Source organism: Chelonia mydas, chromosome 13 (genome assembly GCF_015237465.2).
Source record: "Chelonia mydas isolate rCheMyd1 chromosome 13, rCheMyd1.pri.v2, whole genome shotgun sequence".
Taxonomy (NCBI): domain Eukaryota; kingdom Metazoa; phylum Chordata; order Testudines; family Cheloniidae; genus Chelonia; species Chelonia mydas.
In genome coordinates, this window is record NC_051253.2 from 40,951,816 (window position 1) to 40,979,680 (window position 27,865).

The 27,865-nt window shown below is 50.2% G+C and overlaps 2 protein-coding genes, 1 long non-coding RNA gene and 2 gene segments (V, D, J or C); 1 reads left to right on the forward strand and 4 right to left on the reverse strand.

The window, feature by feature from the left end:
• The window catches only part of LOC102940154 (immunoglobulin epsilon heavy chain-like), a 1,331,510-nt gene that overhangs the window by 849,922 nt on the left and 453,723 nt on the right, over positions 1–27,865 (reverse strand). The window contains 1 exon segment of the mRNA XM_043527004.1: positions 22,493–22,504. Within this exon segment, the coding sequence (XP_043382939.1) occupies positions 22,493–22,504 (12 nt within the window).
• The window catches only part of LOC119568011, a 937,337-nt gene that overhangs the window by 467,825 nt on the left and 441,647 nt on the right, over positions 1–27,865 (reverse strand).
• Positions 1–27,865, reverse strand: part of LOC102948108 — an 883,083-nt gene that overhangs the window by 442,317 nt on the left and 412,901 nt on the right. Inside the window, exon 3 of one of the 2 annotated variants that reach the window (XM_043526999.1) lies at positions 956–966. The exons of the other annotated variant lie outside the window; for it this stretch is intronic. Coding sequence (XP_043382934.1) covers positions 956–966 — 11 coding nt within the window. The remainder of the gene's footprint in view (positions 1–955; positions 967–27,865) is intronic. 2 annotated transcript variants of the gene reach the window in all.
• Positions 1–27,865, forward strand: part of LOC122462699 — a 480,831-nt gene that overhangs the window by 393,239 nt on the left and 59,727 nt on the right. The gene's annotated exons all lie outside the window — the stretch shown is intronic.
• On the reverse strand, positions 1,519–3,366 carry LOC119568016. The segment is given in 3 exon segments: positions 1,519–1,779; positions 2,696–3,153; positions 3,248–3,366. Coding segments are annotated over 3 exon segments (549 nt in total).

Sequence of the window (27,865 nt, forward strand, 5' to 3'; positions counted from 1 at the left end):
AGTTTAAACTGCACATAAGATATACTGTGACACTCTATCTCGAGGGAACGCTCTGCACCCCCATGTTCACCCTTGTAAGATGATTGTGTGGTATGCATGCAAAGTTTGTCATGTTGGGTGTCTTTGAAAGGCTCATGATGCACTGAGCACTGTTGTTATAGTAAGGTTATAGGTTATAATTTAATGTGTCTAGTTCTGAGGCTGAAAATGTGTCCTCGTGGCTTCAAACAAGCCCAGGCAAAACTGTCCAGGAACAGAGGGGCAGTTCACACCTCATCAGAGCATGTATGGGACAAACCCAGCCCAGCCACACAGGAACAAAGGACACTGACCTAGGCAGCAACAAAGGATCTGTTGGACTCTTGAGTGAGTCACCCCCCTTCCCTTGGTCAGTTTGGGACTACGATGAGGTAATGCTAACCTGAACCGGAAGAGAGGTGGGGGGCAAACCAAGAGGGAAGAAAGGACATGATAAAAGGGAAAGACGTTTGCCTTGCTCTTCCTCTCTCTTCCACCTCCATTTAAAGACACCACACGGAGCGACTGAAGTGCTGGTCAAAGAGGAGAGCCTGGGTGAAAGGCAGCCAGCCAGACTGTGGTGAGAAACATCTAAGTTTGTAAGGGCATTGAAAGTGTTAAGATCAACATAGAATGTGTTTTGCTTTTATTTCATTTGACCAAGTCTGACTTGTTGTGCTTTGAGGTATAATTAGTTAAAATCTATCTTTTGTACTTAATACATTTGTTTGTTTATTCTACCTGAAGCAGTGCATTTGGTCTGAAGCATGTCAGAGACTCCCCTTGGGATAACTTGCTCTGGACCCCCGGGGCCTCCACTCCTAGAGGGAATAACACAATCCTGTTCTCAAGACTGGAGTGCCTCTCAGCCAGCGTAAAACAGGAGGGTTTAGTGAGCATATGAACACAGCATAGGAAACTCTTCGGGCCCTCAGGCCTGTCCTCCCTCAGCACAGCATCTCTAGGTCTCTCCTGCATCCAGGTGGGAGTCTGCCTGCTCCCTCTCTCCAGTCGCCGAGCCCCCAGTGTTTTCCAGCTGGGCATCTGCTATCACCTCCCCCAACCCCCGCCTCTGTCCATTTTCTTCTATCCAGGTAAACAGGGTTGCCTGGGCGTCCTCTCCTCTCAGCTGTCCTCTGTCTTCCTCTGGCTGGAACCTGCAGGTCAGGTCACCAGGCTCCTCTCTTCACAGCCCATTGTCCTCCCACTGGCCAGAACCGGCTGTGACTTCTGAGGTGGGCCTCTTGGTCAACAGTTGCTGGAGTATCAATTCTCCAGGCCATTGGCTGGGGTCCCAGGTTCCGTCACCGGGCCTCTGTAACAACAAACTCCCTCTCCCATCACCTTCTTAAACCAGTAACACCCAGGGAAACAGTCGCACCCCCTCTGCATGCAAACCATTGAAAAAACCCAAGAAAAACCAAGAGAACCGCACACTTCTGCACAACTGCAATGGGAGGTTTTTGTCCGAGCTCACAGCGGCTTCCCCTCACTGTTTCTCTCGCACAGTAATACCGGGCGGTGTCTTTCAGGCCGGTCATTTCCAGATATAGCAGGTTGTTGGGATTGTCCCTGAAGCTGGTCAATCGGCCTTGGACCGAGCTGGAGTAATGTACAGTACTGCTGTCCCAATAGCTTATATGAGAGATCCACTCCAGGCCCTTGCCAGGAGCCTGATGGACCCAGCTCATCCAGTAGTCTCCGAAGGTGACTTTTTCACAGCCCCTCCAGACTCCACCATCTGGACCTGGGACTGGACACCTGTAAATAAAGGCATGTTTAAAGCATATTGGTGTTATATTCAGTAACTCAATATTCTTCAGGGCATTCAGGGGAGAACATACCTTCCAGAGCTGCTACAATGAGAACAAAATGGAACCCAAGTCTCATTTTCCCTCTTTTTGGAGGGGAAACTTCTCAGGTGGGTTTAGCTGGTAGCTGCACAGACAGCAGAGGGGCTGTGGATTGTCTCTCAGGCTACAGCCTGGGCAGAGAGGGACAGATTTAAACAGGAAACTCTCACTCCTATTTGCATATCCCACTCCTTTTCAGAGACACAAACCCTTTCCCTGAATGCTTGGAGTCATTTGGCTGGTGGCTGTAAGAGAGGGAGTCAGACTGGTGCTAACTCTGTGTCTGGGCAGCGCCCAGCGAGTGTGGGGCCATCCTGACCGTACTGCTGCACAAAGAGCTCCCTTGAATCCCTCTCATCCCACTGGATGTAAGGGCTGAGCTACACTCTATTGAAGGGAATGGAAAGACCCACCACTGGCTTTAGAGCACTGTGGGTCAGGCCCTTCGCGAGAAGTGAAAAGGGAAGAATCAGGTGAAAAATCTGTTTTTCTGTTGAGTCGAGAGGTGTCTGGAGCCTGATGTACCTTTTAAGTGTGTGTTTGATCTACAGTTGCATTTTATTGTTTTTCAGAGGAATTTGAGAGCATTTCTACCCATCCCCCAACAAACAACAAAACCTTTTTGACAGTCATCACTTTTAGGCAGCTTTGGAAACCCAAGTTCTAATGATCACACTTTGAACAATTGGTTCCCCACATATTTCTCTTGTGCAGTCTGTATTTTTACTTCAGTGTCTGATAAGTGTCGATGTAAGCATGCGAGTAGTCAAATTGTTGCAGTTTTTATGGACACATGATCATATGGGAATACAGAGATCTCAAACCTGCTGAGAGAGATTTATTCGCTCTGGCTGTAGATCCCGTTCCTGTGCCCAGGGGTGGAGTGTTTGTGGACGTGCTGCCCCCTCGCGGCCTATGGCAGAAAGGAGATTCTGCCTCTTGAGTTTTTGTATTAGCAGTATCGGGATTCCCCTCATTGTGTTTTTCGCACAGTAATAGCGGGCGGTGTCCTCGGGCTTCAGGCCCGTCATCTGCAGGTACAGCAGGCTGTTGGGGTCATCTCTGGAGACGGTGAATCGCCCTTTTACCGAGTCACTGTAGTATATGCTAGAACCGTGAATCCAGGCGAGCCACTCCAGTCCCTTCCCGGGAGCCTGACGGACCCAGCCCATGTAGTAGCTGCTGAAGGTAAAGCCGGAGGCTTTGCAAGAGAGGCGGAGAGAGTCTCCGGGCTTCTTCACATCCCCTCCGGACTCCACCAGCTGCACCTGAGAATGGGCACCTGGGAATAAAGATGAATTAAGGGGAACATGAGTATCTAGGGCAACAGAATAACAATCTCCTGACTATCCAACACGCGGGAAGGGAGAAAATACCTTCACACGCTGCTGCAATGAGAACAAGATATAACCAAAGTCTCATTGTCTCTGTGTTTGAGAGGAGAGTTTTCAGGGAGCTTGTCTGGTGAGTGGCCAGAGGCAGAGGCTGCAGATTGTCTGTCCGGGTAAGGCCATGGAAGTGAGAGAAACAGCTTTAAACGGGAAACTCTCCCCCCTATTTGCATATCTCCCTTCTTATAAGAGACTCCAATTATTTCCTAGGGCGAACTCAGTTTCTTTTGTGTGGCTGAGAGAAGAGCTGGCTATTTATCTCTGGGGTAACACTCCTCTCCCAGTCGGGGTGCCAGCACCTCTGGATTTGAGCTTCCAGTGTGACTATCAAGAGCCCAGTTTGCATCTTCTTTGTCCTCTCCCTAACTCCCACATTTAACCCTAACTCTAAGGATAAACCCGAACATTAACCTTTATATTGCTATGAACCTGAGAGCTAAATGAATACCTTAGTTGTATCCCTAAATCCTCTCTTTGCCCCTTAACGTAATTCTAACCCTAAATGTAAATTCTAATCCTGACTTTTATACTAGCCGTCACCTTCCATCCTTACCTTGTCACTAAAAATAAAGCCTGACCTTAAACCTAAGGACAAAGTCTAACCAATATTTAACACTTAACTGAACACAAACCAAAATTTGTACTAGATCCCTAATTCTAAGGGTAACAAATACCCTTAATTTTTAACATTTGCCATAATCTTAACTGTAATACTAAATCTGGCCCTAATATTAAACATGATGTGTCACGCTAAGTTTTAAGTGACATGCATCCGACGAAGTGGGTATTCACCCATGAAAGCTCATGCTGTTAGTCTATAAGGTGCCACAGGACTCTTTGCTGCTTTTACAGATCCAGACTGACACGGCTACCCCTCTGATGCTTACATTTTAAGTGTAACTTGCAACACAAATTAATACCTTATCTCTTAAGTCTAAACTCTAAATTTAACCCTATGAGAACTCTTAAACCACAACTAGAACCCTAAATCTAGAGTGTAGCTTAACCCTAAATTTAATTTGGGGTGGGACTTTCACAGAAGGATTCCACTTCATATCGCTAAATTCAGTGCCTTGCATGGTGACAAGTATCAGAGGGGTAGCCGTGTTAGTCTGGATCTGCAAAAACAAGGAGGAGTCAGGTGGCATTTTAAAGACTAACAGATTTATTTGGGTATAAGCTTTCCTGGGCAAAAAACCCCACTGTGTCTGAAGAAGTGGGTTTTTTGCCCACAAAAGTTGGTTAGTCTTTAAGGTGCCACCGGACTCCTCCTTGTTTTTGTGGATACAGACTAACATGGCTCCCCCTCCAATACAGAAGGATTAGGCTCTATCTTATTCCGTGGGAGCCCCATTCTGTGTCTTTCCTGCCCCTGACCTCTCCCCAATCCACGTCCGCTTCTCCCTCTGCCTCAGTCTCTCTCTGAGCGGTTCCAAGCATGCTATCTTCGAACCCTTGGTCACGTGACTATCCCCACTGACCTGAGTGTGAGCACTGGGCTCAGAGGCCCCTGGCAATTGCCCCCTTAGCCACCGCCTGTCAGCGGGCCTGACAGAGACCACTCAGTCCCCACTGGAAATATAGCGCAGGGCTGGGATTTTCAAAGGGGACTCATGGCTAAAGGAACCCATCTCACATTTCACAATCACAGTCCAGCATTTCTGCTGCTGTCCAAGGGGGAGGTAAAGATCCAGCTATTTAACATAGTAACCATGGATCGGCTACTCTTAATTACAGGAAACTACCAAAGGTTGGCGCTGAAGGCAGTGGGCTAGTAAAGGTACAGGGAGGAAGTCTGGTAGGGCTTATTGGGATTGTGCAGAGAGAAGCAGCAGCCCCATAGGGGAGGTGTCAGGGTTCATTAGGGTCAGAGAGAACAGGGCTGGTGGCCTTGTCTGGTGACTGCTCACCTGGGGACCCTCATTCCCCTTTCCATAGATCTGCTCCCGGGCTGATGCGCCCCAGCCATGACATACAATAACTGTACACTGTACACGCAATGAAAATATGAAATCTGCACTTCCAAAAACAATATCAGAAACACAGAAGGGGATGTCTGGGGAGGGGTGGGGAGAGCAGGAAGGTGAGGACTCTCGACTTTTTTTTCTGTGAACTGGATACCAAGAAACACCTTTCCAATATCTGTTCTTGCCTGTATTTGAAAATGTGGGGAGGTGAGAATGCAGAAAGCATGGCAGAGCGGGGCAAGTTCCTTGTCGTGCTGTCAAACCCTGACAGAAATTAAAGACATTTCCCTGACTGAGAAGAGGAGAGTCATGTCTGCTTCAGGGGTATCAGGGTTGGGCCTGTAGACAGAGCATATGCCATTTAGCACGCTGCTGGGGCAACGCCCAAGGCCTAGAGCCTGTTAAACCCTTGAGGAGTTCAAATATTTTCCACTCCTTTTTTCTCCAGTAGTGGGTCTAGCTCAGTGGTGGGCAAACTACGGCCCGGGGGGCACATCCAGCCCTCCAGATGTTTTAATCTGGCCCTTGAGCTCCCACTGGGAAGCAGGGCCTGGGGCTTGCCCAACTCCATGCGGCTCCTGGAAGCAGCGGCATGGCCCCCTCCGGCTCCTACATGTAGGTGCATCCAGGGGGCTCCACATGCTGCCCCTGCCCCAGGCGCTGCCCCGCAGCTCCCATTGGCCAGGAACCATGGCCAACAGGAGCTATAGGGGCTGTTCCTGCAGATGGGGCAGTGCGCAGAGCTGCCTGGCTGCTCCTCAGCATAGGAGTCGGAGCGGGGATGTACCACTGCTTCTGGGAGCTGCTTGAGGTAAGTGCCACCTGGAGCCTGCACCCCTGAGCCTCCCATACCCCAACCCCTACCCCAGCCCTGGTTCCTCTCCCACCCTCTGAACCCTTCCATCCCAGCTCCATCCCAAAGCCCGCAGCCCTAGACAGAGCCCTCACCCCCTCCCACACCCAACCCCCAATTCCATGAGCATGCATGGCCCACCATACAATTTCCATACCCAGATGTGTCCCTCAGGCCAAAAAGTGTGCCCACCCGTGGTCTAGCTCCTACTTTTGGATCCTCACCCCAAGACGTGAGATCATAAGACCAGAAGAAAGACGATACTGGGTCAGACCAATGGTCCATCTGGCCAGTGTCCTGTCTTCTGACAGTGGCCAATGCCAGGAGTTTCAGAGGGAATGGACCGACAAAGGCAATAATCAAGTCATCTACTGGGAAGGAGTTTTATCTGTTATAAAGGGAGGGAGGGGGTGCAAATAATGGTGAGAGTTTCCTGTTTAAATCTTTCTCTGCAGGGCTGCACCCTGAGAAAATCCGCAGTCCCCTGAGTCTGTGCAGTTACCAACCGATCCACCAGAGACCTTTCCCCTCCGACGCCAGGGAAAATGAATCTTTGGCTCCATTTAGGTTTCGTTGGAGCCGCTTTAGAAGGTATTTTCTCCCCCTGGCTGTATGGATAAGAGACTCAGCGGAATGTTGTGTTGTTGGCAATTCACACGGACATGATTTTATTTTGCGTTTGTTCCCTGGTGTCCTGTCACACGTTCAGCTGGTAGAGTCGGGAGGGGATGTGGAAAAGCCCGGAGAATCCCTCAGACTGACCTGTACAACCTCAGGTTTCAACACAGAGAGATACTGAATTAATTGGGTCTGTCAGGGCGGCTCCCGGTCAGGGCTACGGTGGCTATCACCAATTAGTGGAGCAACCACCTACTACGGACAGTCAGTGAAAGGTCCGCTGGCATAAATAGGGGTCGCTGCTGTGTGGACTCCAGCGGGTCTGTGATCACTGATTCCAGCTGTGGATCTGCTCTCACCGTGTAAGGTCCTTCTTAAGCCTCAACAACCAAACCCTTGTGAAATCAGAGGCGAGAGTTTCATTGGTCCCCAAGGGCTGTAGATCGGCCCCATCGCCCGTCTCAGTTCTCTGAGGCGACAGCCACTGTCCAGTGAGTCTGAGATGGTAACGGCCGGGAGGAGAGTGAACGTGCCCCGCCTACCCCGGGGGAGGGCGGCTTTTATCACAGGAATCCCCGCTGAGCAGGGTTTATGGGGGAACCCGATGGTTTCTGCACTGCAGGCCCCAGAGCGGCTATGTGCAGCAAGGGGTGACATTGCCAGGGAACTACAGCAGTTCCCCCATCCCCCGACACACACACACACACACACACACACACACACACACACACACTGAGCCAGGGTCCTGCCCGTGCCGCAGGCTGTTTGCTTTGTGGAGCTGCTGCCCCCAGGCGGCGCACGGGAGAATCTGCAGCCTGGGTTTTTGTGTTAGTAGCAAGAGGTCTAGTTCCACCGTCACTTTTCTTGCCCAGGAATACAACAAGGTCCTGTCCTCGGGCTTCAGGCCGGTCATTTGCAGATACAGCTCACTCTTGGAGTTATCCCTGGAGATGGAGAATGGCCCTTCCACTGCATCTGAGTAATAACTTTCGCTTCCGTCAGTGTAAATGAGGGAGACCCACTCCAGCTCTTTCCCGGGAGCCTGCAGGATCCACTGCATCTGGTAGCTGCTGAAGGTGAAGCCGGAGGCTTTGCAGGAGAGGCGGAGAGAGGCTCCCCGCTTTTTCACATCCCCTCCGGACTCCACCAGCTGCACCTGCGACCAGACACCTGCAAATAATGATACACTCTGACATCATAAGAAGAGATTTAACAAACCTGCCTCTGAAATGTGTTTATAGTGAGAAAATACCTTCCAAGGCTGCTACAAGAAAAACTAAGTCCCATTTTCCCTTGTCTTTGAGGGGGAAAGTTCTTAGAGAGACACACGGTAGCTGGACAGACACTGGTAGCTGGACTGACACAAGGGACTGCGGATTGTCTCTCCGGGTGAAGCCTGGGCAGAGAGAGAGACAGGGTTTAAACAGGAAACTAACACCCATATCCGCACACCCCGCTCCGTTTTAGAAGCGTAGTCTCCTTCCCTGGCTGAGATTGCAATCTGAGTCAAGAGAAGGAGCAAAACCAGTCACTAAAGAAATAAGAACTGGAAGAGATTCGAATCCCTGTAGGGTTTGGTAGGTTCTCAGCTTTGGTATTACCCCAGCTGCCTTCAGAAAACCTGCCCGGTGCTGGCTGTCTCTACATGGGTCACCCTGCTATCCCTTTTATCTACCCGTCTCCCACCATCGTGGTGAGAGAGTGGTTGAAATTCCTGCCAGGATTGGTTCCTATGGACAGGATCGAGCCCTGCTCTGACATTCTTCCTGCCTTTCCGCCGCGCCACATTATGAGCCACAGGGGAGAATTGACATTTGAATGGTGGTTCCTGTTACCTATTGCCCAGGAGGGATAATAATAACGAGAATAATAACCAAAGAAAATGGAGAGACCGCTCCCTGCTCCCATCCTGAAATCCCCTTATATTTATGTTATGTTGTTTTTTAAAAGCCCATATTTAATATTAGCGATTGTGTGTGTAATATTCCACTATTGCATACCAAGGTACAGAAAAGAGCAAAAAAATTAGGGGTTTGGAAGAGGTTCCATATGAGGACAGATTAACAAAACTGGGAGTGGGAAAAGAGACAACTAAGTGGGGAGATGAGAGAGCTCTATAAAATCCTGCCTACTGCGGAGACAGTAACGAGGGAAGTGTTATTTCCTCCTTCTCAGAACACGAGAACTAGGGGTCACCGAAGGAAATTAATAGGCAGCAGGTGTAAAACAGACAAAAGGAAGTATTTCTTCACACAACACACAGTCGACCTCTGGAACTCTTTGCCAGAGGATGTTGTGAACGCCAAAATACGACGGGGTTCAAAAATAACTAGGTAAGTGAATGGAGGATAGGTCCATCCATGGCTGTTAGCCAGGTACCCTTAGCGTCTGTTTGCCAGAAGCTGGAACTGAGTGACAGAGGATGAATCACTTGATTGCCTGATCGGTTCAATCCCTTGGGGGTACCAGGGATTAGCCACTGTGAGAAGACAGGATATTGGACTCGATGGGTCTGACCCAGTAGGGCCGTTCTGATGTTCTTCTGGTGCATGAGCTGGGAACAGAGAGACTCAGAGGGAAAATTGAAAGTCCATATAGCAGCAGCACCCGATAATAGCTCCAGCCCTCTCCTCTCTAGGCTCTGATCCTAGTCACCTTTAACCCTTCACCAACATTGGGGCTGTGCTAGTACCTTGGCAGCAGCCTCTCCATAAGTGATTCCACTTGACACCCAGTTGCGCTGCATCCCAGAATCCCTAGGTGTGTGACTCTCCCCTGTGCCAGCACTGGGCTGATTCAGGTAAGTGAGGGCGGAGGTGTGGTGTCCTTTATCTCTATGGTTACTGCATTAAATCGTGGAAACATATTGTGGGCTGGATCTTTAATTCCGCCCTTTTACAAGGCAGAGATCCTGGGCTGTGAACCTGAGATCTGAGGTGGGTGAATAAATCCATGATGCCCCTTTAAAAAATCCCAGCCCTGCCCAACATTTCGGGTTGGAGCTGAGTAGGGTTTATCCAGGAGCTGAATGATCCCTGGCCCGCCGGCCCATCCGGATTTTGTGTAGCAATGGGGGCCATAGCCAGTGAATTATAAGGTGAAAACCTGATGGCAGGCTCTTATTCATTTTGGTGTCCCTCTCATTCTCGTGCCCCGGGGTGAATTGTTTGTGGATCTGCTGTCTCCACGCGTCGCACCGGAGAATGAGATTCTGCAGCTGGGGCTTTTGTATTAACATTTATCGATCTCGTTTCACGGTGTCTCCAGCTCAACGATACCGGGTGGTGTCCTCGGGTCTCAGGCCGGTCATTAGCAAGTACAGCAGGCTGCTGGAGGTGTCTCTGGAGACGGTGAAGGGACCCCGGGCTGAAGCGGGGTAATATGTGCTGTCCGCCCCCCGCTAATTACCGAGACCCACTCCAGCCCCTTCCCAGGAGCCTGGCGGACCCAGTCCATCCAGTGGCTGCTGAAGGTGAAGCCGGAGGGTTTGCGGGAGAGGCGGAGAGAGGCTCCGGGCTCTTTCACACCCCCTCCGGACTCCACCAGCTGCACCTGCGACCGGGCACCTGCAAATCAAGGCACGTTAAGAATCAGGAGATTGTGGCTGAGAAGAAATCTCAGGAACCTCCGCTGTTGTCGGGGAGAAAATCACCTCTGAGCCCTGCGGGAGTGAGGAAGAGATGGAGCCAAAATCGCATTTCTCTGCCTGGGCCCGGAATCTCCAGGGATTGACTCTTTCACTGCTCGGCCCCAAAAGTCTCTGGCTTCTCAGTGCGAGAGCTGCAGGGTCTGGGGAAGGGCAGGTTTTAAGCAGGGAGCTAAGCAACCCTATTTCCATATCCTGCTCTCAGTCAGGGGCTGACACTGGTCACCTGGCCAACTGGGCTTCTGCCCCTGTTCTGTGTATCAACTCATGTCGACTCTAGAAATGGGAGGTGAAACTTGTTCCTGTTCTGAAAGTGTAGGATGCGCTGAACATCAGAAGAGGCCCACAGCCCATCTGCTTTGCAGAGATTAAAATGGACCACGTGAAGTAGAGCAGGGGAGAATCCGGATTGTTCATCTCTAGGCATCCGCATGGGTTTGGGAAATTCCTCTGGGTGAACTCTGCCTTGTGTTTGGAGGGGACGGTGTAACTGAGGCACCGAGTGCACGTCTCAAAGCGGATCTCAGTAAACATTTATTTTGTCATGAATTGGTTCTATGAGGTGAATCTGGGGCACAGAGGCAGAGAAGGCAACACCTTAGGGGAAATGCGGTAAAACCAGAGAAGTTGGGTCTTGTAAAGATGACAGGAGAGGGCCTGTGATATATTAAAAGGACAGGTCATGCTGAGGGGGGGCTCACTAGGGGCTCAGGCCTTTGTGCTGGGCTCTCGGCACGGGGATGAATTTCACCCCCAGAGATTTATCAATGGGCTGAAGGGGAAGAGATTTAGCCCGCTCAGCACCGTGCAGGCCGAGGGCCAGAGTCAGGTGTTGTCTGTTTGCTCTCAATCAATGTGTCCTTGAGCCATTGACTCGGACTTTGTCCTCCAGGAAACAGAAGGCCTGGGCTCTGTTCCATAGCTCATGACAGTCGGGCTCTAGGATCTACAACAGGCCCCGGTAAAAAAACTCCTTGTTTATTTCCCCAGCCACGGGAGGGAAGAATAAGCTGGTTGCTACAGCGTGAGTCTAGGTATGAATAGTCCTGGGGTCTTCCCTTTCACTTCTGAGCAGAACGAGAGACAAACTGGTAGAGCAGGGCCGTGGGAGTCAGGACTCCTGGGTTCCATTCTCATTCTTGGTGTCTCTGATTCACTGTGTGACTTGGGATGATACGGGGTTTAATTCAGGAGGGCTTGTAACTTTCAGGGGAATCCGCAAGAAGCAAACACCTAATGAAGCAGAGAGAGCGCGGTGCTGGCAGCTGCCGCTCCCGGCGGCTCTCACAGGCGGGCTAGCTCTCCGCACGGTCAGTTTTAGTGCGGGCTCCGATCAGTTTCCCCTCACTGTGTGTCTGTCTCTGGCACAGTGATACACCGAGGTGTCTGCGGGCTGCAGGCAGGTCAGCTGCAGGAACACTTGGCTTTTGGAGGTGTCTCTGGTGATGGTGAGGCGACTTTTGAAAGCATCGTTAGAGTTATTGCTTCCACCACCCCAGATCCCTCCCATCCATTCCAGCCCCTTCCCCGCTGGCTGGCGAACCCAGTGCACCCCGTCGCTAGTGAGAGAGAATCCGGACACGGTGCAGGTCAGTCTGAGGGTCTCCCCGGGCTTCTTGATTCCCCCACCGGACTCCACCAGGCTGATCTGGGAATAGACACCTGCAGAGAGGGAAATAAAGGGGAAATATTACAGTGATTCCCAGGGCTCAGTTATTAGGGAAGATGCGGTATCGGGCGCGCAGCAGCAGCGCAGATCCCGCCCGTACCCGCGGGAAGCAGCAGGAGGAAGGCGAAGGCCAGGCTGGGGGTCATGTCTGCGGCTGGCGGCTCGTTCCCCAGGCGGGATGAGAAGCTGAAGCCCGGTGCTGGCTCTGTGCGGGTAAGCGGCCTGCGGCTGGGCTATGAACGGGGCCCCGGGAAGCTCATTTGCATGGGCCAGGGGGTGGGGACAATATAACGGGGGGACACAGGTGGCGTGTGACGCAGCATCACGTTGTTCAGTCTCCTGGCAGGTGGACTCCAGGGTCCCGCTGTCACACGGAGTGTTCCCTTCTGCTCTGTCTTCTGCCCGCCATGAAATCAGTGAATAGAGAGAGTTACCCAGGGCCGGATTAAGGTGTAAACTAACCAAGCTACAGTTTAGGGGTTTGCAATACGAGGGGCCTCTAAAAGGAAAAAAAAACTGAATCTATTTGAATTTTTTTTCAAAGTTGGTTGATAAATAAAGGAGATGGGGGGGGGGGGGAAGATTCTCTCTACAGACATTTTCGTTCAAATATGACAAAAATATACACATCTGGCTACACAAATACCCTTAGCCTAGCCTTACCCTTCACTAATTGTTCATTACTGGCAGGCAGGAGGCCAGGGCTGAGAAAAAAATGATAATTGCACTTATAAAATTAGTATTTCTATGAGTAAGCCTGCTCTCAGCCTCCGAAAGCAGCGTTTTCTTGGCCAGCTGCTACTGGTAAAATTCTGAGTGTGTCTTCAGAACTTATTTCAATAAATACATAATCTCACTGCCAATAAAATCAGGAATGATGTGAGGTCGGCGACAGCAGTGTCCTGAAGCAATCCTGCCAAGCTCATACCCGTATTGGACTCTCCTAGGAGTGACATCATGCCTAGCGTCCCCCTTAGCTGGTAATAGCCACAACGCCACCATCTTCTGTGTAGCACTGAGGCACGCTCCAGCCTTCACTCCTGTTTTTCTTCATTTTCTTCAATGTTCGTGTGTTCTTTCTTCTTTTGATCTGTACATACACACAATCGTGCATTTTAGTGCACACACCGCTTTCTGCTTTCATGCGCTATCCATGTTTCACATGATTGAGTTTGCAGGTGATTTCCCTACACCCCTCTAGGGGAGGTGTACAGCCCCCCCCCCCCCCGAATTTCCCCAACACCCCCAACCCCCGCCAGTTTTGTGAACTAGTTACATGCCAATGTAGTGAGTGTTTGCGATCCTAGCACCTGTACTTCGCCTGTGTTGATTGAGGGCATCAAGAGAGAGGGTGGGGACAGGTGTTTTCCTTGGTGCTCTGGCTGAGTCACAAGTACGATCTGACCTGCCCCTCTCCACTGTTTAAAGACAGAGCTGATTAGGCTCCATAAATTGTCTTTTGTTTTGTTAAGTCACCACTACAGCTGAAATCACTGAGAATCAGGTCTAAGCGCTCAGACCTGCTGTGGGACAGTGTTTCTGTGGAAGAGACGGCCCAGCCTGCACCAGCAGCGAGGTTCCCCCACTGAGAGCTCAGCTGAAATCACTGAGAGCTGGTGAAACTCAAGAGACCGACTCGCAGAGGTCACAGTGGCCGGTGGCAGCAGAAGGTGACGGCGCAGGGCCATTGGCAACAGGGCGGTGGAGTGAACGGTGGCACAACAAACAGCAGTGGCCAGAGCGAACAGTGAGCAGCTGGAGGAACGAGCAAGGTGCCTTCTTGCCCCCCACCTGGGAGATGAACTCATGTGAAAGCACCTCTGAACTCTGAGTCTCCACTGACCAAGGACAACAGCGGTGAGTGGGGTGCGGTGGAGGGAAAAGCGAGGGGCACGTTAAATAAACATTTGTGTCTTGGACTATATTTTGGTGACTTTGCTCCAGAATGCTAGATTTGTGACTGTGAATGGAAACTTATATACATATGTTTCCTAGTAGGCCAAGATTTTAAAAATGCATTATTTGCCAAGGTTGTTATCTCACATCATTGCTATCTTGAGAGGTCATTATGTTGGGGACTTTCTGTACTAAACATGTTTATTATTACAATTAATTTTTTATATAAGAATGGTCATACTGGGTCAGACCAGTGGTCCATATAGCCCAGTATCCTGTCTTCCGAGCGTGGTCAAGGCCAGGTGCTTCAGAGGGAATGAACAGAACAGGTCATCATGTGTGTGTGTATGTACAGATCAACATCCTGCCTCATACTGGGAATGAGGGGCGATCAACAGGTTATCTCAAGTGCTTATATACAAATGCACAAAGCCTTGGAAACAAGCAGGGAGAACTGGAGGTCCTGGTGATGTCAAGGAACTATGACGTGATTGGAATAACAGAGACTTGGTGGGATAACTCACATGACTGGAGTACAGTCATGGATGGTTATAAACTGTTCAGGAAGGACAGGCAGGGCAGAAAAGGTGGGGGAATAGCACTGTATGTAAGGGAGCAGTATGACTGCTCAGAGCTCCGGTACGAAACTGTGGAAAAACCTGAGTGTCTCTGGATTAAGTTTAGAAGTGTGTGCAACAAGAGTGATGTAGTGGTGGGAGTCTGCTATAGACCACCGGACCAGGGGGATGAGGTGGATGAGGCTTTCTTCCGGCAACTCACGGAAGCTACTAGATCGCATGCCCTGATTCTCATGGGTGACTTTAATTTTCCTGATATCTGCTGGGAGAGCAATACAGCGGTGCATAGACAATCCAGGAAGTTTTTGGAAAGCGTAGGGGACAATTTCCTGGCGCAAGTGCTAGGGGAGCCAACTGGGGGGGCGCTTTTCTTGACCTGCTGCTCACAAACCGGGTAGAATTAGTGGGGGAAGCAAAAGTGGATGGGAATCTGGGAGGCAGTGACCATGAGTTGGTTGAGTTCAGGATCCTGACGCAGGGAAGAAAGGTAAGCAGCAGGATACGGACCCTGGACTTCAGGAAAGCAGACTTCGACTCCCTCAGGGAACAGATGGCCAGGATCCCCTGGGGGACTAACATGAAGGGGAAGGGAGTCCAGGAGAGCTGGCTGTATTTCAAGGAATCCCTGTTGAGGTTACAGGGACAAACCATCCCGATGAGTCGAAAGAATAGTAAATACGGCAGGCGACCAGCTTGGCTTAATGGTGAAATCCTAGCGGATCTTAAACATAAAAAAGAAGCTTACAAGAAGTGGAAGGTTGGACGTATGACCAGGGAAGAGTATAAAAATATTGCTCGGGCATGTAGGAAAGATATCAGGAGGGCCAAATCGCACCTGGAGCTGCAGCTAGCAAGAGATGTCAAGAGTAACAAGAAGGGTTTCTTCAGGTATGTTGGCAACAAGAAGAAAGCCAAGGAAAGTGTGGGCCCCTTACTTAATGAGGGAGGCAACCTAGTGACAGAGGATGTGGAAAAAGCTAATGTACTCAATGCTTTTTTTGCCTCTGTTTTCACTAACAAGGTCAGCTCCCAGACTGCTGCGCTGGGCATCACAAAATGGGGAAGAGATGGCCAGCCCTCTGTGGAGATAGAGGTGGTTAGGGACTATTTAGAAAAGCTGGACGTGCACAAGTCCATGGGGCCGGACGAGTTGCATCCGAGAGTGCTGAAGGAATTGGCGGCTGTGATTGCAGAGCCCTTGGCCATTATCTTTGAAAACTCGTGGCGAACGGGGGAAGTCCCGGATGACTGGAAAAAGGCTAATGTAGTGCCAATCTTTAAAAAAGGGAAGAAGGAGGATCCTGGGAACTACAGGCCAGTCAGCCTCACCTCAGTCCCTGGAAAAATCATGGAGCAGGTCCTCAAAGAATCAATCCTGAAGCACTTACATGAGAGGAAAGTGATCAGGAACAGTCAGCATGGATTCACCAAGGGAAGGTCATGCCTGACTAATCTAATCGCCTTTTATGATGAGATTACTGGTTCTGTGGATGAAGGGAAAGCAGTGGATGTATTGTTTCTTGACTTTAGCAAAGCTTTTGACACGGTCTCCCACAGTATTCTTGTCAGCAAGTTAAGGAAGTATGGGCTGGATGAATGCACTATAAGGTGGGTAGAAAGCTGGCTAGATTGTCGGGCTCAACGGGTAGTGATCAATGGCTCCATGTCTAGTTGGCAGCCGGTGTCAAGTGGAGTGCCCCAGGGGTCGGTCCTGGGGCCGGTTTTGTTCAATATCTTCATAAATGATCTGGAGGATGGTGTGGATTGCACTCTCAGCAAATTTGCGGATGATACTAAACTGGGAGGAGTGGTAGATACGCTGGAGGGGAGGGATAGGATACAGAAGGACCTAGACAAATTGGAGGTTTGGGCCAAAAGAAATCTGATGAGGTTCAATAAGGATAAGTGCAGAGTCCTACACTTAGGATGGAAGAATCCAATGCACCGCTACAGACTAGGGACCGAATGGCTAGGCAGCAGTTCTGCGGAAAAGGACCTAGGGGTGACAGTGGACGAGAAGCTGGATATGAGTCAGCAGTGTGCCCTTGTTGCCAAGAAGGCCAATGGCATTTTGGGATGTATAAGTAGGGGCATAGCGAGCAGATCGAGGGACGTGATCGTTCCCCTCTATTCGACACTGGTGAGGCCTCATCTGGAGTACTGTGTCCAGTTTTGGGCCCCACACTACAAGAAGGATGTGGATAAATTGGAGAGAGTCCAGCGAAGGGCAACAAAAATGATTAGGGGTCTAGAGCACATGACTTATGAGGAGAGGCTGAGGGAGCTGGGATTGTTTAGTCTGCAGAAGAGAAGAATGAGGGGGGATTTGATAGCTGCTTTCAACTACCTGAAAGGGGGTTCCAAAGAGGATGGCTCTAGACTGTTCTCAATGGTAGCAGATGACAGAACGAGGAGTAATGGTCTCAATTTGCAATGGGGGAGGTTTAGATTGGATATTAGGAAAAACTTTTTCACTAAGAGGGTGGTGAAACACTGGAATGGGTTACCTAGGGAGGTGGTAGAATCTCCTTCCTTAGAAGTTTTTAAGGTCAGGCTTGACAAAGCCCTGGCTGGGATGATTTAACTGGGAATTGGTCCTGCTTCGAGCAGGGGGTTGGACTAGATGACCTTCTGGGGTCCCTTCCAACCCTGATATTCTATGATTCTATGATTCTATGATCATCAAGTGGTCCATCCCCTGTTGCCCATTCCCAGCTTCTGGCAAACAGGCTAGGGACACTCAGAGCATGGTGTTGCATCCCTCCCCAACAAGGCTAATAGCCACTGATGGACCTATTCTCCAGGAATTTATCGAGTTCTTTTTTTAATCCTTTAATAGTTTTGGTCTTCACAGCATCCCCTGGCAAAGAGTTCCACAGGCTGACTTTATGCTGTGTGAGGAAGTGCTTCCTTTTGTTTTTTTAAAACCTGCTGCCTATTAATTTCATTGGATGCCTGCTAGTTCTTGTGTTCTGAGAAGGAGTAAATAACATTTCCTTATTCACTTTCTTCACACCAGTCAAGATTTCATAGACCTCTAACAAACTCCCACCTTAGTGTCTCTTTTCTAAGATGAAAATTCCCAGTCATTTTAATCTCTCCTCCTGTTTCATACCCCTAGTCCTTTTAGTTGCTCATCTCTGTACCTTTTCCAATTCCAGTATATCTTTTTTGGGATGGGATGACCAGAGCTGCACACAGTATTCAAGGTGTGCATGTACCATGGATTTATGGAGAGGCAATATGGTATTTTCTCTCTTATTATCTATCCCTTTCTTAATGATTCTCAACGTTCTCTTTGCTTTGTTAACTGCTGCTGCACATTGAGTGGATGTTTTCAGAGAACTATCCACAATGACTCCAACATCTCTTTCTTGAGTGTTAACAGCTAATTTAGACCCCATCATTTTGTATGTATAGCTGAGATTATGTTTTCCAATGTACATTACTTTGCATTTATCAACATTGAATTTCATCTGCCATTTTGTTGCCCAGTTACCCAGTTTTGTGAGATCCCTTTGTAATTCTTCTCAGTCTGCTTTGGACTTAACTATCTTGAATAGATTTGTGTCATCTGCAAATTTTGCCACCTCACGGTTTACCCGTTTTCCCAGATCATTTATGAATATGTTGAACAGTAATGGTCCCAGTACCGACCCCTCAGGGATATCACTATTCATCTCTCTCCATTCTGAAAACTGATCATTTATTCCTACCCTTTGCTTCTCATCTTTTAACCAGTTACTGATCCATGAGAGGACTTCCCTCTTATCCCAGGATGGGTTACTTTTCAAAAGTCAGGGAGCAGGGGGCAGTTGGATAGTCATGGGAGACCCGGGGGGCCTGTCAGGGAGAGGGGTGTGGATGGGGTTCCTGTGTCCAGGGCCGGGCCGGGGGCAGTCATGGGGCAGGAAGTGGGAGGGGGTAGGTAGAGGGCGGTGGCCAGGCTGTTTGGGGAGGCAGAGCCTTCCCTACCCAGCCCTCCATGCAGTTTCAGAACCCCGATGTGGCAGTCAGGCCAAAAAGTTTGCCCACCCCGTTCTAGGGGGTAGGTGTGGCAGCTCCCCGCTCAGTGGTTTGTTTTTCACTCTGGTTGTAGGCCCCGTTCCTGTGCCCAGGGCTGTGCTGTTTGTGGCAGTGCTGCCCCCACGGGGCGCACGGGAGAAGGGCGGTTCTGCCACTCGGGTTTTTATATGAGCCCTTCGGGATTCCCCTCGCTGTGTCTCTCGCAGAGTGATACCCGGCGGTGTCCTCGGGCTTCAGGCTGGTCATCTGCAGGTACAACAGGCTGTTGGGGTCATCTCTGGAGACGGTGAATCGCCCTTTTACCGAGTCACTGTCGTATATGATTATCATACACATTGTAAGGAGAGTGATCACTTTAGACAAGCTATTACCAGCAGGAGAGTGGGGTGGGGGGAGAGAAAACCTTTTGTAGTGATAAACACCCATTTTTTATGGTTTGTGTGTATAAAAACATCTTCTGTATTTTCCACAGTATACATCGATGAAGTGAGCTGAAGCTCAGGAAAGCTTATGCTCAAATAAATTGGTTAGTCTCTAAGGTGCCACAAGTACTCCTTTTCTTTATGCTACAGCCGTGAATCTGGGCGACCCACTCCAGCCCCTTCCCGGGAGCCTGTCGGACCCAGCTCATCCAGTAGCTGCTGAAAGTGAAGCCGGAGGCTTTGCAGGAGAGGCGGAGAGAGTCTCCCGGCTTTTTCATGTCCCCTCCGGACTCCACCAGCTGCACCTGGGACAGGGCACCTGGGAATAACAATTAATTATGCGGAACATGAGTACCTCGGGCAATAATCCCGCACCTCCCCAATACATTCAACCCATGGAAAGGGAGAATGGACCTTCCGGAGATGCTGCAATGAAAACCAGGTACAACCAAAGCTTCATTTCCCCTGGGGTTGGAAGGGAAAGTTCTCAGGGGACTGGTTCGTGACTGCAGAGACCCGGGGGACTGCGGATTGTGTCTCCGGGTGCAGCCTGGGCAGAGAGAGGGACAGATTTAAACAGGATACTCTCAACATCATTTGCATATCCTGCTCCTTATAAGAGACACCCGCCATTTCCTAGCCCGAACACAGTTTCTTTGTGTGGGGCTGAGAGAAGAGACGGCGCTTTATCTCTGTGGTACCTAACCCTTGTCTCAGTCGGAGCTTCCTACTCGACCATAATGAGAGAAACTGGCATTTTCTTTATCCCTCCTCTAGCTCCCCCAGCTAACCGTGACCCTGAGGATATATGTCTGAACCGGAAAACTACATGAATACCTGACTTAGAGCCCCAAATCCTGACTTTACCCAGGATGCAGTTCTAACCCTGACTGTTAACACTGACCCTCACCCTTCATACCTACCCTGAACCTAACTAACACTAGGGGACACTTAGGAAAGCCTGGGGCCGTATCTCATACAGCGGGAGCTGCGCTCTGTGACTCTAGGGCCCCCCTGACCCCTCACCAACGGGCCTCAACTTCTCCCTCAGCAGCCGCCTCCCCCTGAGCGACCCCATGAAATCCCTTCGTGTTCCTGTCCCCAGCCCTTGGCCACGTGACTGTCCCCAATGTCCTGCGGCCAGCGCTGGGCTGAGTGATGCCATCGGGGGCTGAGGGGCGGGGTCTTTTATCTCCATGGTGACTCTGTGACATTGTGGCACTTTATTTGGGGTTGGGATGTCTGAGCTCCACCCACTGACACCAGCGGAGGGTCCGGGCTGGGATTTCCACAGGGCAGTTGGTGAAAACAACCCACGAGCCGCTTTGGAAAGTCCCGGCGGCGCCACATCCCCCGGCGCAGCGGAGCGGGGTTTATTCCGGCGCCGGGTGATCTCTGCCCCCCAGCCCCGCCCGGACCCTGAATGGCCCATTTCCACACCCCGGCCTCAGTCCCCCGCCCCGAACCAGGGGCTGTGATAGTTCCCCGGCCTCCCTGCGGCATAGGGGGGAAAAGGGCAATAACCGCATGCGAAGGGCGGAGATGCCCCGGTGAGGGGCCCCACATCGGTGATAATGAACTAATCACCTTCCGCTGCATTCATGCCATAAACATCCCAGTTTTCTGAAAGGGCCAGAGCCTGCCCTGTGTAAATCAGGAGTAACTCATGTCTATTGAAAGCAGTTGTGTGACTTTAAACTAGCGGAGGATTTGGCTCCAGGGGCAATTCGCTCCATCCATTGGGTCTGATGCAAACCCCAACGCGCTTGTCCTCTTTACACTGACAGACGCTGTCCTGTGAGTCTGACACCGAGACGGGCCCCGGCAGAGCCAACATGCCAGGTCTCCGAGGGGAGAGCGACTCAGAACAGGACTCACTCCGGATTGGAGTTCACAGACGAAGGGAGGGATCTCTGCACTCAGCGGGGCTCTGGGCAGGAAGGGGAGACACGTTGCCCGGGAACAGAAGGGTTAAAACTGGCGGGAGGTTTGTGTTCCGTTCCCCCGGGTGCCGGGTCTCCTGCCCAAGCCCGAAGCGGGGGGTGTCGCTGCTGCCCCCGCGCGGCCGCCGGGAGAAGGGCGATTCCGTAGCCTGGGTTTTTGTACGATCACAAACTGGTTTCGTTTCACTGTGTCTCTCGCACAGTAATAGCGGGCGGTGTCCTCGGGCTTCAGGCCGGTCATTTGCAGATACAGCTCACTCTTGCCGTTATCCCTGGAGATGGTGAATCGGCCTTTCACTGCATCAGCGTAGTATGTGCTACACCCACTGCCGCTGCTGATACGGGCGACCCACTCCAGCCCCTTCCCGGGAGCCTGGCGGACCCAGTGCATGTAGTAGTCGCTGAAGGTGAACCCGGAGGCTTTGCAGGAGAGGCGGAGAGAGTCTCCGGGCTTCTTCACATCCCCTCCGGACTCCACCAGCGTCTGGGACCGGACACCTGGGAATAAAGACAGGCCATTAATGTCGGTATAAAAACAGCGAGAACACAACATTCTTTAACTCTGCCAGTTCTTCAGAGGAGGAAAATACCTTCCAAAGCTGCCACAGTGACAATGACAAGGAGCAAAAACCCCATTTTCCCGGGTGCTGGAGGGGAAAGTTCTCAGGGGACTGGCTGGTGACTGCACAGACCCAGGGGGCTGCGGATTGTGTCTCCTGGTGCAGCCTGGGCAGAGAGAGGCAGAGATTTAAACAGGAAACTGTCTCCCTCATTTGCATGCCCTGCTTTATAAGAGACACACACTCCTGCTGCCAGTGGTCGGATTGACTTGCTCCAGGGCTCAGGGTGCAGGAGTCAGACCTGCCCTTCCTGTGTGTCTCTGCAGCGCCGGGCACAGAGCGCTGGGGTCCTGCTAATACTTTTGCACCCCTGGGAGGAATGAACAGTTCCCTGCTTGTTATGCTTTGACTTATAATCACTTAAAAATCTACCTTTATAGCTAATAAATCTGTTTGTTTATTCTACCTGAAGCAGTGCGTTTGGTTTGCAGTGTGTCAGAATCTCCCCTTCAGAGAACAAGCCTGGTACATAATAATTTCTTTATTAAATTGACAAATTTATACAAGCTGGCAGGGTCTATTGGGCATAACTGGGCACTGCAAGACGGAGGCTCCTAGGGCTGTTTCTGGGAGAGGAGATATTGGCTTGCACGTAGCTGGGAGCAGCTGACATGCCAGGGGCTGTGGGTGAGCGGCCCAGGAGTGGCGGTTCTCACAGCAGAGCAGGGTCAGGCCGGCTCCCAGAGTCAGGGATTGAAGAGGCCGAGCAGATCCCCCGTCCAGACAGCAACGGAGGGGGTGTCAGTGGAGCAGCGAGCAGGGTGTATGTGCGGCTTGTTACTCCGAGTGAAGTTCACACTTTAAGCCCTGATATTGGTGATTTTAAGTGAGTCTTCAGTGCAGTGGCTAAGAGCAGTCAGGAGGGGGTCACACTTCTGTTATTTTCTGTTTGCTTATTTCGGGAAAGGGAAGTAGGAACAGAAAAGCAAGAAAATGAGTGAAGTGACTGCGAAGTTGGAGCTTTTTAGGCTTCAGTCTGCAGGAAAGGAGAGCGAGCCCCAGAGATGACTGCCACTGACAGAACTGGAGAGAAAAGAAAAAGGAAAAGAGGCGGTCAGAGGAGGCTGCTCACAGAAGGTCCATGGAAGAAAAAGAGAGAGAGAGAGAGAGAGAGAGAGCAAAAACACCAGCTGGACCTGCTAGAGAGGCAGAGCCAGAACCCCCCGACCCCAACGACTCCCATCACGCCAAAAATCCACAAACGGGAACACTTATGTCCTGCACACAGTGAGGATGACAATAGAGCTGAATATCTGACAGACTTCGACAGGCTGTGTGTGATACATGAAATCTCTGGTGATAAGAGAGTTAACTGGCTGTGAAATTAACTGGTACAGCTCGAAACGTATTCAGTGGAATGCCTAGTGAAGATGCTTTAGACTATTGTAAATTTAAAGATACTCTTTTGAAAAGTTTTCAGATTACCCCTGAAGCATATAGAGTTAAATTTAGGAATCTTAAGAGGGATATTGGGATGAGTAATGGGGAATATGTAAATCAAATGAAAGATTTGTTGGGCAAATGGGTGAGGGGCAAGGAGGTGGCAAGTTCTGAGGGAATGTTGGACCTTGTTGCTCAAGGGCATTTCCTAGGCACGTGTCAGGCTGAGGGGAAGCAGTGTCTGTGGGACAAAGATGTGAAGTCTGGGGAGGAGCTGGCTTTTGTAGCTGATGCCTTTGAACAGAATCAGGGGTCTACTGAGGGCAGGCCAGAGAAAGAGGAGTTTAAACTGGTGGGAAGGGAGGATCCCTTTTTGCCCCTGGGAAGATAGAAGGGGGTTGGGAGCCTAAACACTCTCTTGCCCAAAACCGTTCCTCTAACCCTCATCCCAAATCTCCTGTAAAAGCAGAAGAGCCCAGAAGGTGCGATCAGTGTAATTCCACTGATCTCCTGAGGAATAGATGCCCTGTGCTAGGAGGAAGCAGGCAACCAATAGCTCCTGTTAGTTCTGCTGCCCTCAACACAGAACCGCCACCCCCACCCCCAAGCAACTGAAACTTATCGTACTGGCTCTGGGAGGTTAGCCTCTGCAGAACCAGACATGCAGCATGTTACGGCTGTCCAAATTGATAGCAGGGAATATTTGGGGCAGAGGGATACAGGGGCCCAGATCTCTCTGGTTAAGCAGAGTGTGGTTCCAAAGGCCAGTATGTTGCCTGGCAAAATAGCAGAGATTGTGGGTGTGATGATGTACTCCATAAGACATTATGGAAATATGCTTATGAATGTATATATGACATAACTGGAACATGTTTTGAGCTACATATGCCATGTAACATATCTGTGTAAAGGTTATGATCTACTGAATATATTCATCCTATTTGTATGCATGTGTCATTGTTGTATTTGAAGTTGTGAATATTGGCTGTGTACTTGTTTGATTTTAAATAGCCTTAGTAAGGCATTTGGTCAGCTTCTTTAGAAAGGAATTTGCAAGTTAAGTGACCAATCAAGAAGCACTTGATGGACAATGTTCTTGGAAAGGCTCCAATCCACATAAGAAGTCCACATGAGGACGTTCAAGGTAGCATGTGAACCATGGCTGCTACCTGTAAGTTCTGAGTCATGCATGGACATGTGACTTGTCCATGTGACTCCAAAACTCCATCTTGTAGCTGGAATTCTACACAGGAGAAGGGAGGGGTCTCCACCCACAAGCGAAAGTCTATTTAAACCCCTGGGAGACCCCTCCATTAGGGCTTCAGCTGGCTCAAGAGATAACCTCACCACCCCCAAGGATACCTGAGGGAAACTGGAAGAAAGGACAGAAACTACAGGGGGTGTGAGTGATTGCTGGACCCAGACTAGAAGGAGACTAGTCTGTAAAAGGAAGCATACTAGAACACCTCTGATGGTGAGGTTTTGTCTGTATTCAGTTTTCTTTCTGTACTAGGATTAGACTTGCATGTTTTATTTCTTGGAACCACTTAAATCCTACTTTCTGTATTTAATAAAATCACTTTTTACTTATTAATTAACTCAGAGTATGTATTAATACCTGGGGGGCGGGGGGGAAACAGCTGTGCATATCTCTCTATCAGTGTTCTAGTGGGCGAACAACTTATGAGTTTACCCTGTATAAGCTTTATACAGGGTAAAATGGATTTATTTGGGGTTTGGACCCCATTGGGAGTTGGGCATCTGAGTGTTAAAGACAGGAACATTTCTTAAGCTGCTTTTAATTAAGCTTGCAGTTTGTGGGACGTGTTTCAGACCTGGGTCTGTGTTTGTGGCCAGCAAGTGTGTCTGGCACAGCCAGGTAGGGTTCTGGAGTCCCAAGCTGGCAAGGAAGGCAGGGGCAGAAGTAGTCGTAGCACATCAGTTGGCAGCGCCAAAGGGGTTTCTGTGATCCAACCTGTCACAGTGGGGGTGGGCGAAAGCAAATTCCTCGTACCACTAGGTAAAATCCATGTGGTTGGGAAAGTGTTTTGACTGTGGGGGTAATGGAACACCTCCTATACAACCTGCTCCTTGGTAATGATTTTTTTGTTTGTGTAGCTCAGGTTAAAGTATTTTCCTGCAGCAGGAGGGAGTGTTATGCTGGGACCTGCCGAGGGAAAGGGTAAGGCCTCAGGAACTGCTGAGAGAATGGGGGAGAGTCTCCTTGATTCTTCTGCAGCTGGGGAAAGCCACATGTTTCCAGGTGGGAGGGTGGTTGAGACCAACTCCTGCACTGCAGCTGGAAGCAACACCACAGCAGGAAGGGATGGGGTGTGATGTCTGCCAGGGAGAGAACTGTCCAGGTTGTTAGCTGCCAGCAAGTTGCAGCTGAACCAGAGAAAGACCCAGCTTTAGGAAGCATAGGGAAATGTGTCCCAGAGGAGAGCCCAGACAAGGGACATGGGATCTCAGAAACCACTGAGGTGGGTGAGGGTTCCTGTGACTCTGTAACACAGGGAAGCAGGGTGCTTCCAAGTATGGGAGGGGCTGAGACTAGCTTCTTTCCAGCAGAAGGCAACATGCCCTCAGGGGCAGGAGAGGTGTCAGGAATTAAGGAAACTGTCCCAGTAGTTAGCTGGCAGAGTATTGCAGCTGAACGAGGGATGGATCCCTTCTTATGGAGCACAGAGAAATGTGTCTTAGGAGGGGACCTAGAGGAGGAAACTGGGGAAGGAATAATGGGGGTGCGGGAATGTCTCCTCACTAGTCACTTGGGGCAGAATGCCCACAACATTAGGAGGATGGCTGGGTCAGCATCTGTGCACCCAGGCACTCAGCCTATGACCCAGGTTTTGAGAAGAAACTGTGTAACTGACCTCCTGGAGGGGAGCACTCACACAGCTGACTTCTCAGGGACAGAGAAAGGGGTGGCGGAGGGTACCCCAATCCAGGTCCCCATTTTTCAGGATGCTATTTCTGATAAGTTTTTGAAAAGTAACTGTGTCTCTTTAAATCAAGATGCAGCTCCAATGCCTGGGATAACAGAGGAGTTGGGACCAAGAAATTACCAGGTGGCAGTCTGCCAGAATACAGATGTCCCAACTCTCGGGGGGGAGGGGGAGGGGGATGGTGATTTCCCCCAGGCAGGTGAGAGACAGGGAGCAGTTATGGGAAAGCCACGGGGAAAAGGTGCATCTGATCAAAGGGTAAACACACCTAGTCCAGAAAGCTCAGATCACAGTCCTCTAGGGGGCAGGGAAGGACTCAGTGCTGGGAGGGGGAAACACAAGGTAACCCCAAAAAGGGGAGCTGGATTTTCTGCATAGGTACAGTCCTGGGATTGGGAGACCGCTCTCCAAAGGGCCAGTCAATGTGCAGGATCCCCCTGAAACCTTATCTTGCCAGACCCTGAGATATCAAAATGCCAGAAACATGATTCAATTAAGAGCCCACACAGAAGGAAACACTGGAGGGAAAGAAAACCATAAAAAACCTGGTAAGCTGTGGATGAATGGGGAAACTGAAGCACACTGCCTCATGGCTGGATACCAAGAGAACCATAACAACAAACTTCCTTTGAGATAGTCATTGACTAGCCCTCTTGCAGTGAACTAAGGGGGGAGGTGTGACATTCTATACCTTGGCGGAGCGTATTGTAACCCCCATATCCTTCATTTTCCTATAATCGTGATCTCACATATAAAGCATGCCTTGTAAGGTATCAGGGGAAAGGTTATGATCTGCTGAAAGTCATTTATCTCTCCATATATGTGTATCATTAATGCATATGAAGTTATGAGAATTGTGTTGTATGGTGGTCACTAAAACATGCTGAAAGTTGGGGAATCAGCCAGATATTAGGTCCCCAGAGGCAACAGCAAGGAAAGTAGCCAACACGTGGGCAGCGTGTCAATCAACCCATCAACAGCCATTGTCCAGCAAGGGAGCTACAATGCAATGACACACCTGCATGAGGCCACACCAGGGAAATTGCTCAACCTTGTTTGGAGAGACTCAGTAATGCCCACCTGACTCTGAAGGGGGGGCGGGGAGGGGCAAAGCCATGAGGGAAGAAAGGACATGATAAAAGGGAGAGACATTTGCCATGCTGTCTCTCTCTCTCTTCCACCTGCACCTATAGGCACCACACCAAGCGACTGAAAGGATCAATGGGGCGAGCCTGACTGAAACGTAACCAGCCAGCCTGTGGTGAGAAACATCTAAGTTTTTAAGGACATTGAAAGTGTGAAGTTCAGCTTAGAATGTGTTTTGCTTTTATTTCATTTGACCAAATCTGACTTGTTATGCTTTGACTTATAATCACTTAAGATCTATCTTTATAGCTAATAAATCTGTTTGTTTATTCTACCTGAAGCAGTGTGTTTGGTTTGCAGTGTGTCAGAGGCTCCCCTTGGGATAGCAAGCCTGGTACATATCAATTTTTTTGTTAAACTGATGAACTCATTTAAGCTCGCAGCGTCCAGCGGGCATAACTGGACGCTGCAAGACGAGGTTCCGAGGATTGTGTCTGGGACCGGGGGTATTGGCTAGTGTCATTCGGTTGCAAGTAGCTGGGAACAGCTGACATGCCAGAGGCTGAGCAGGAACAGCCCAGGAGTGGGGTTCTCACAGCATAGCAGGGTCAGGCTGGCTCCCAGAGTCAAGGATTGGAGAGGCCTAGCAGATCACCGGTCCAAATAACACCAGAGGGGAACGTCACAACCATTACCCCAGCTTGCAAGGACCTGCAACTATCATCATGAGAGCCCATCATAACCCTCTGCAAGCAGCTGTGCAGACTGTTGGGGAGGGGGACTTACCTGGCTATCACTCACCTGGCCGACGTGATGCATCTGAGTCATGGCACCAAGATGTTAGAGGGATTTCCCTCCACCCTCCCGCTTCCCTGGTTCTTGTCATGCAGACAGCAAGCGGCAAAAGACCAGAAGTCCAAGTGTAGACAATGCAATGTTTATTGGGGTTAA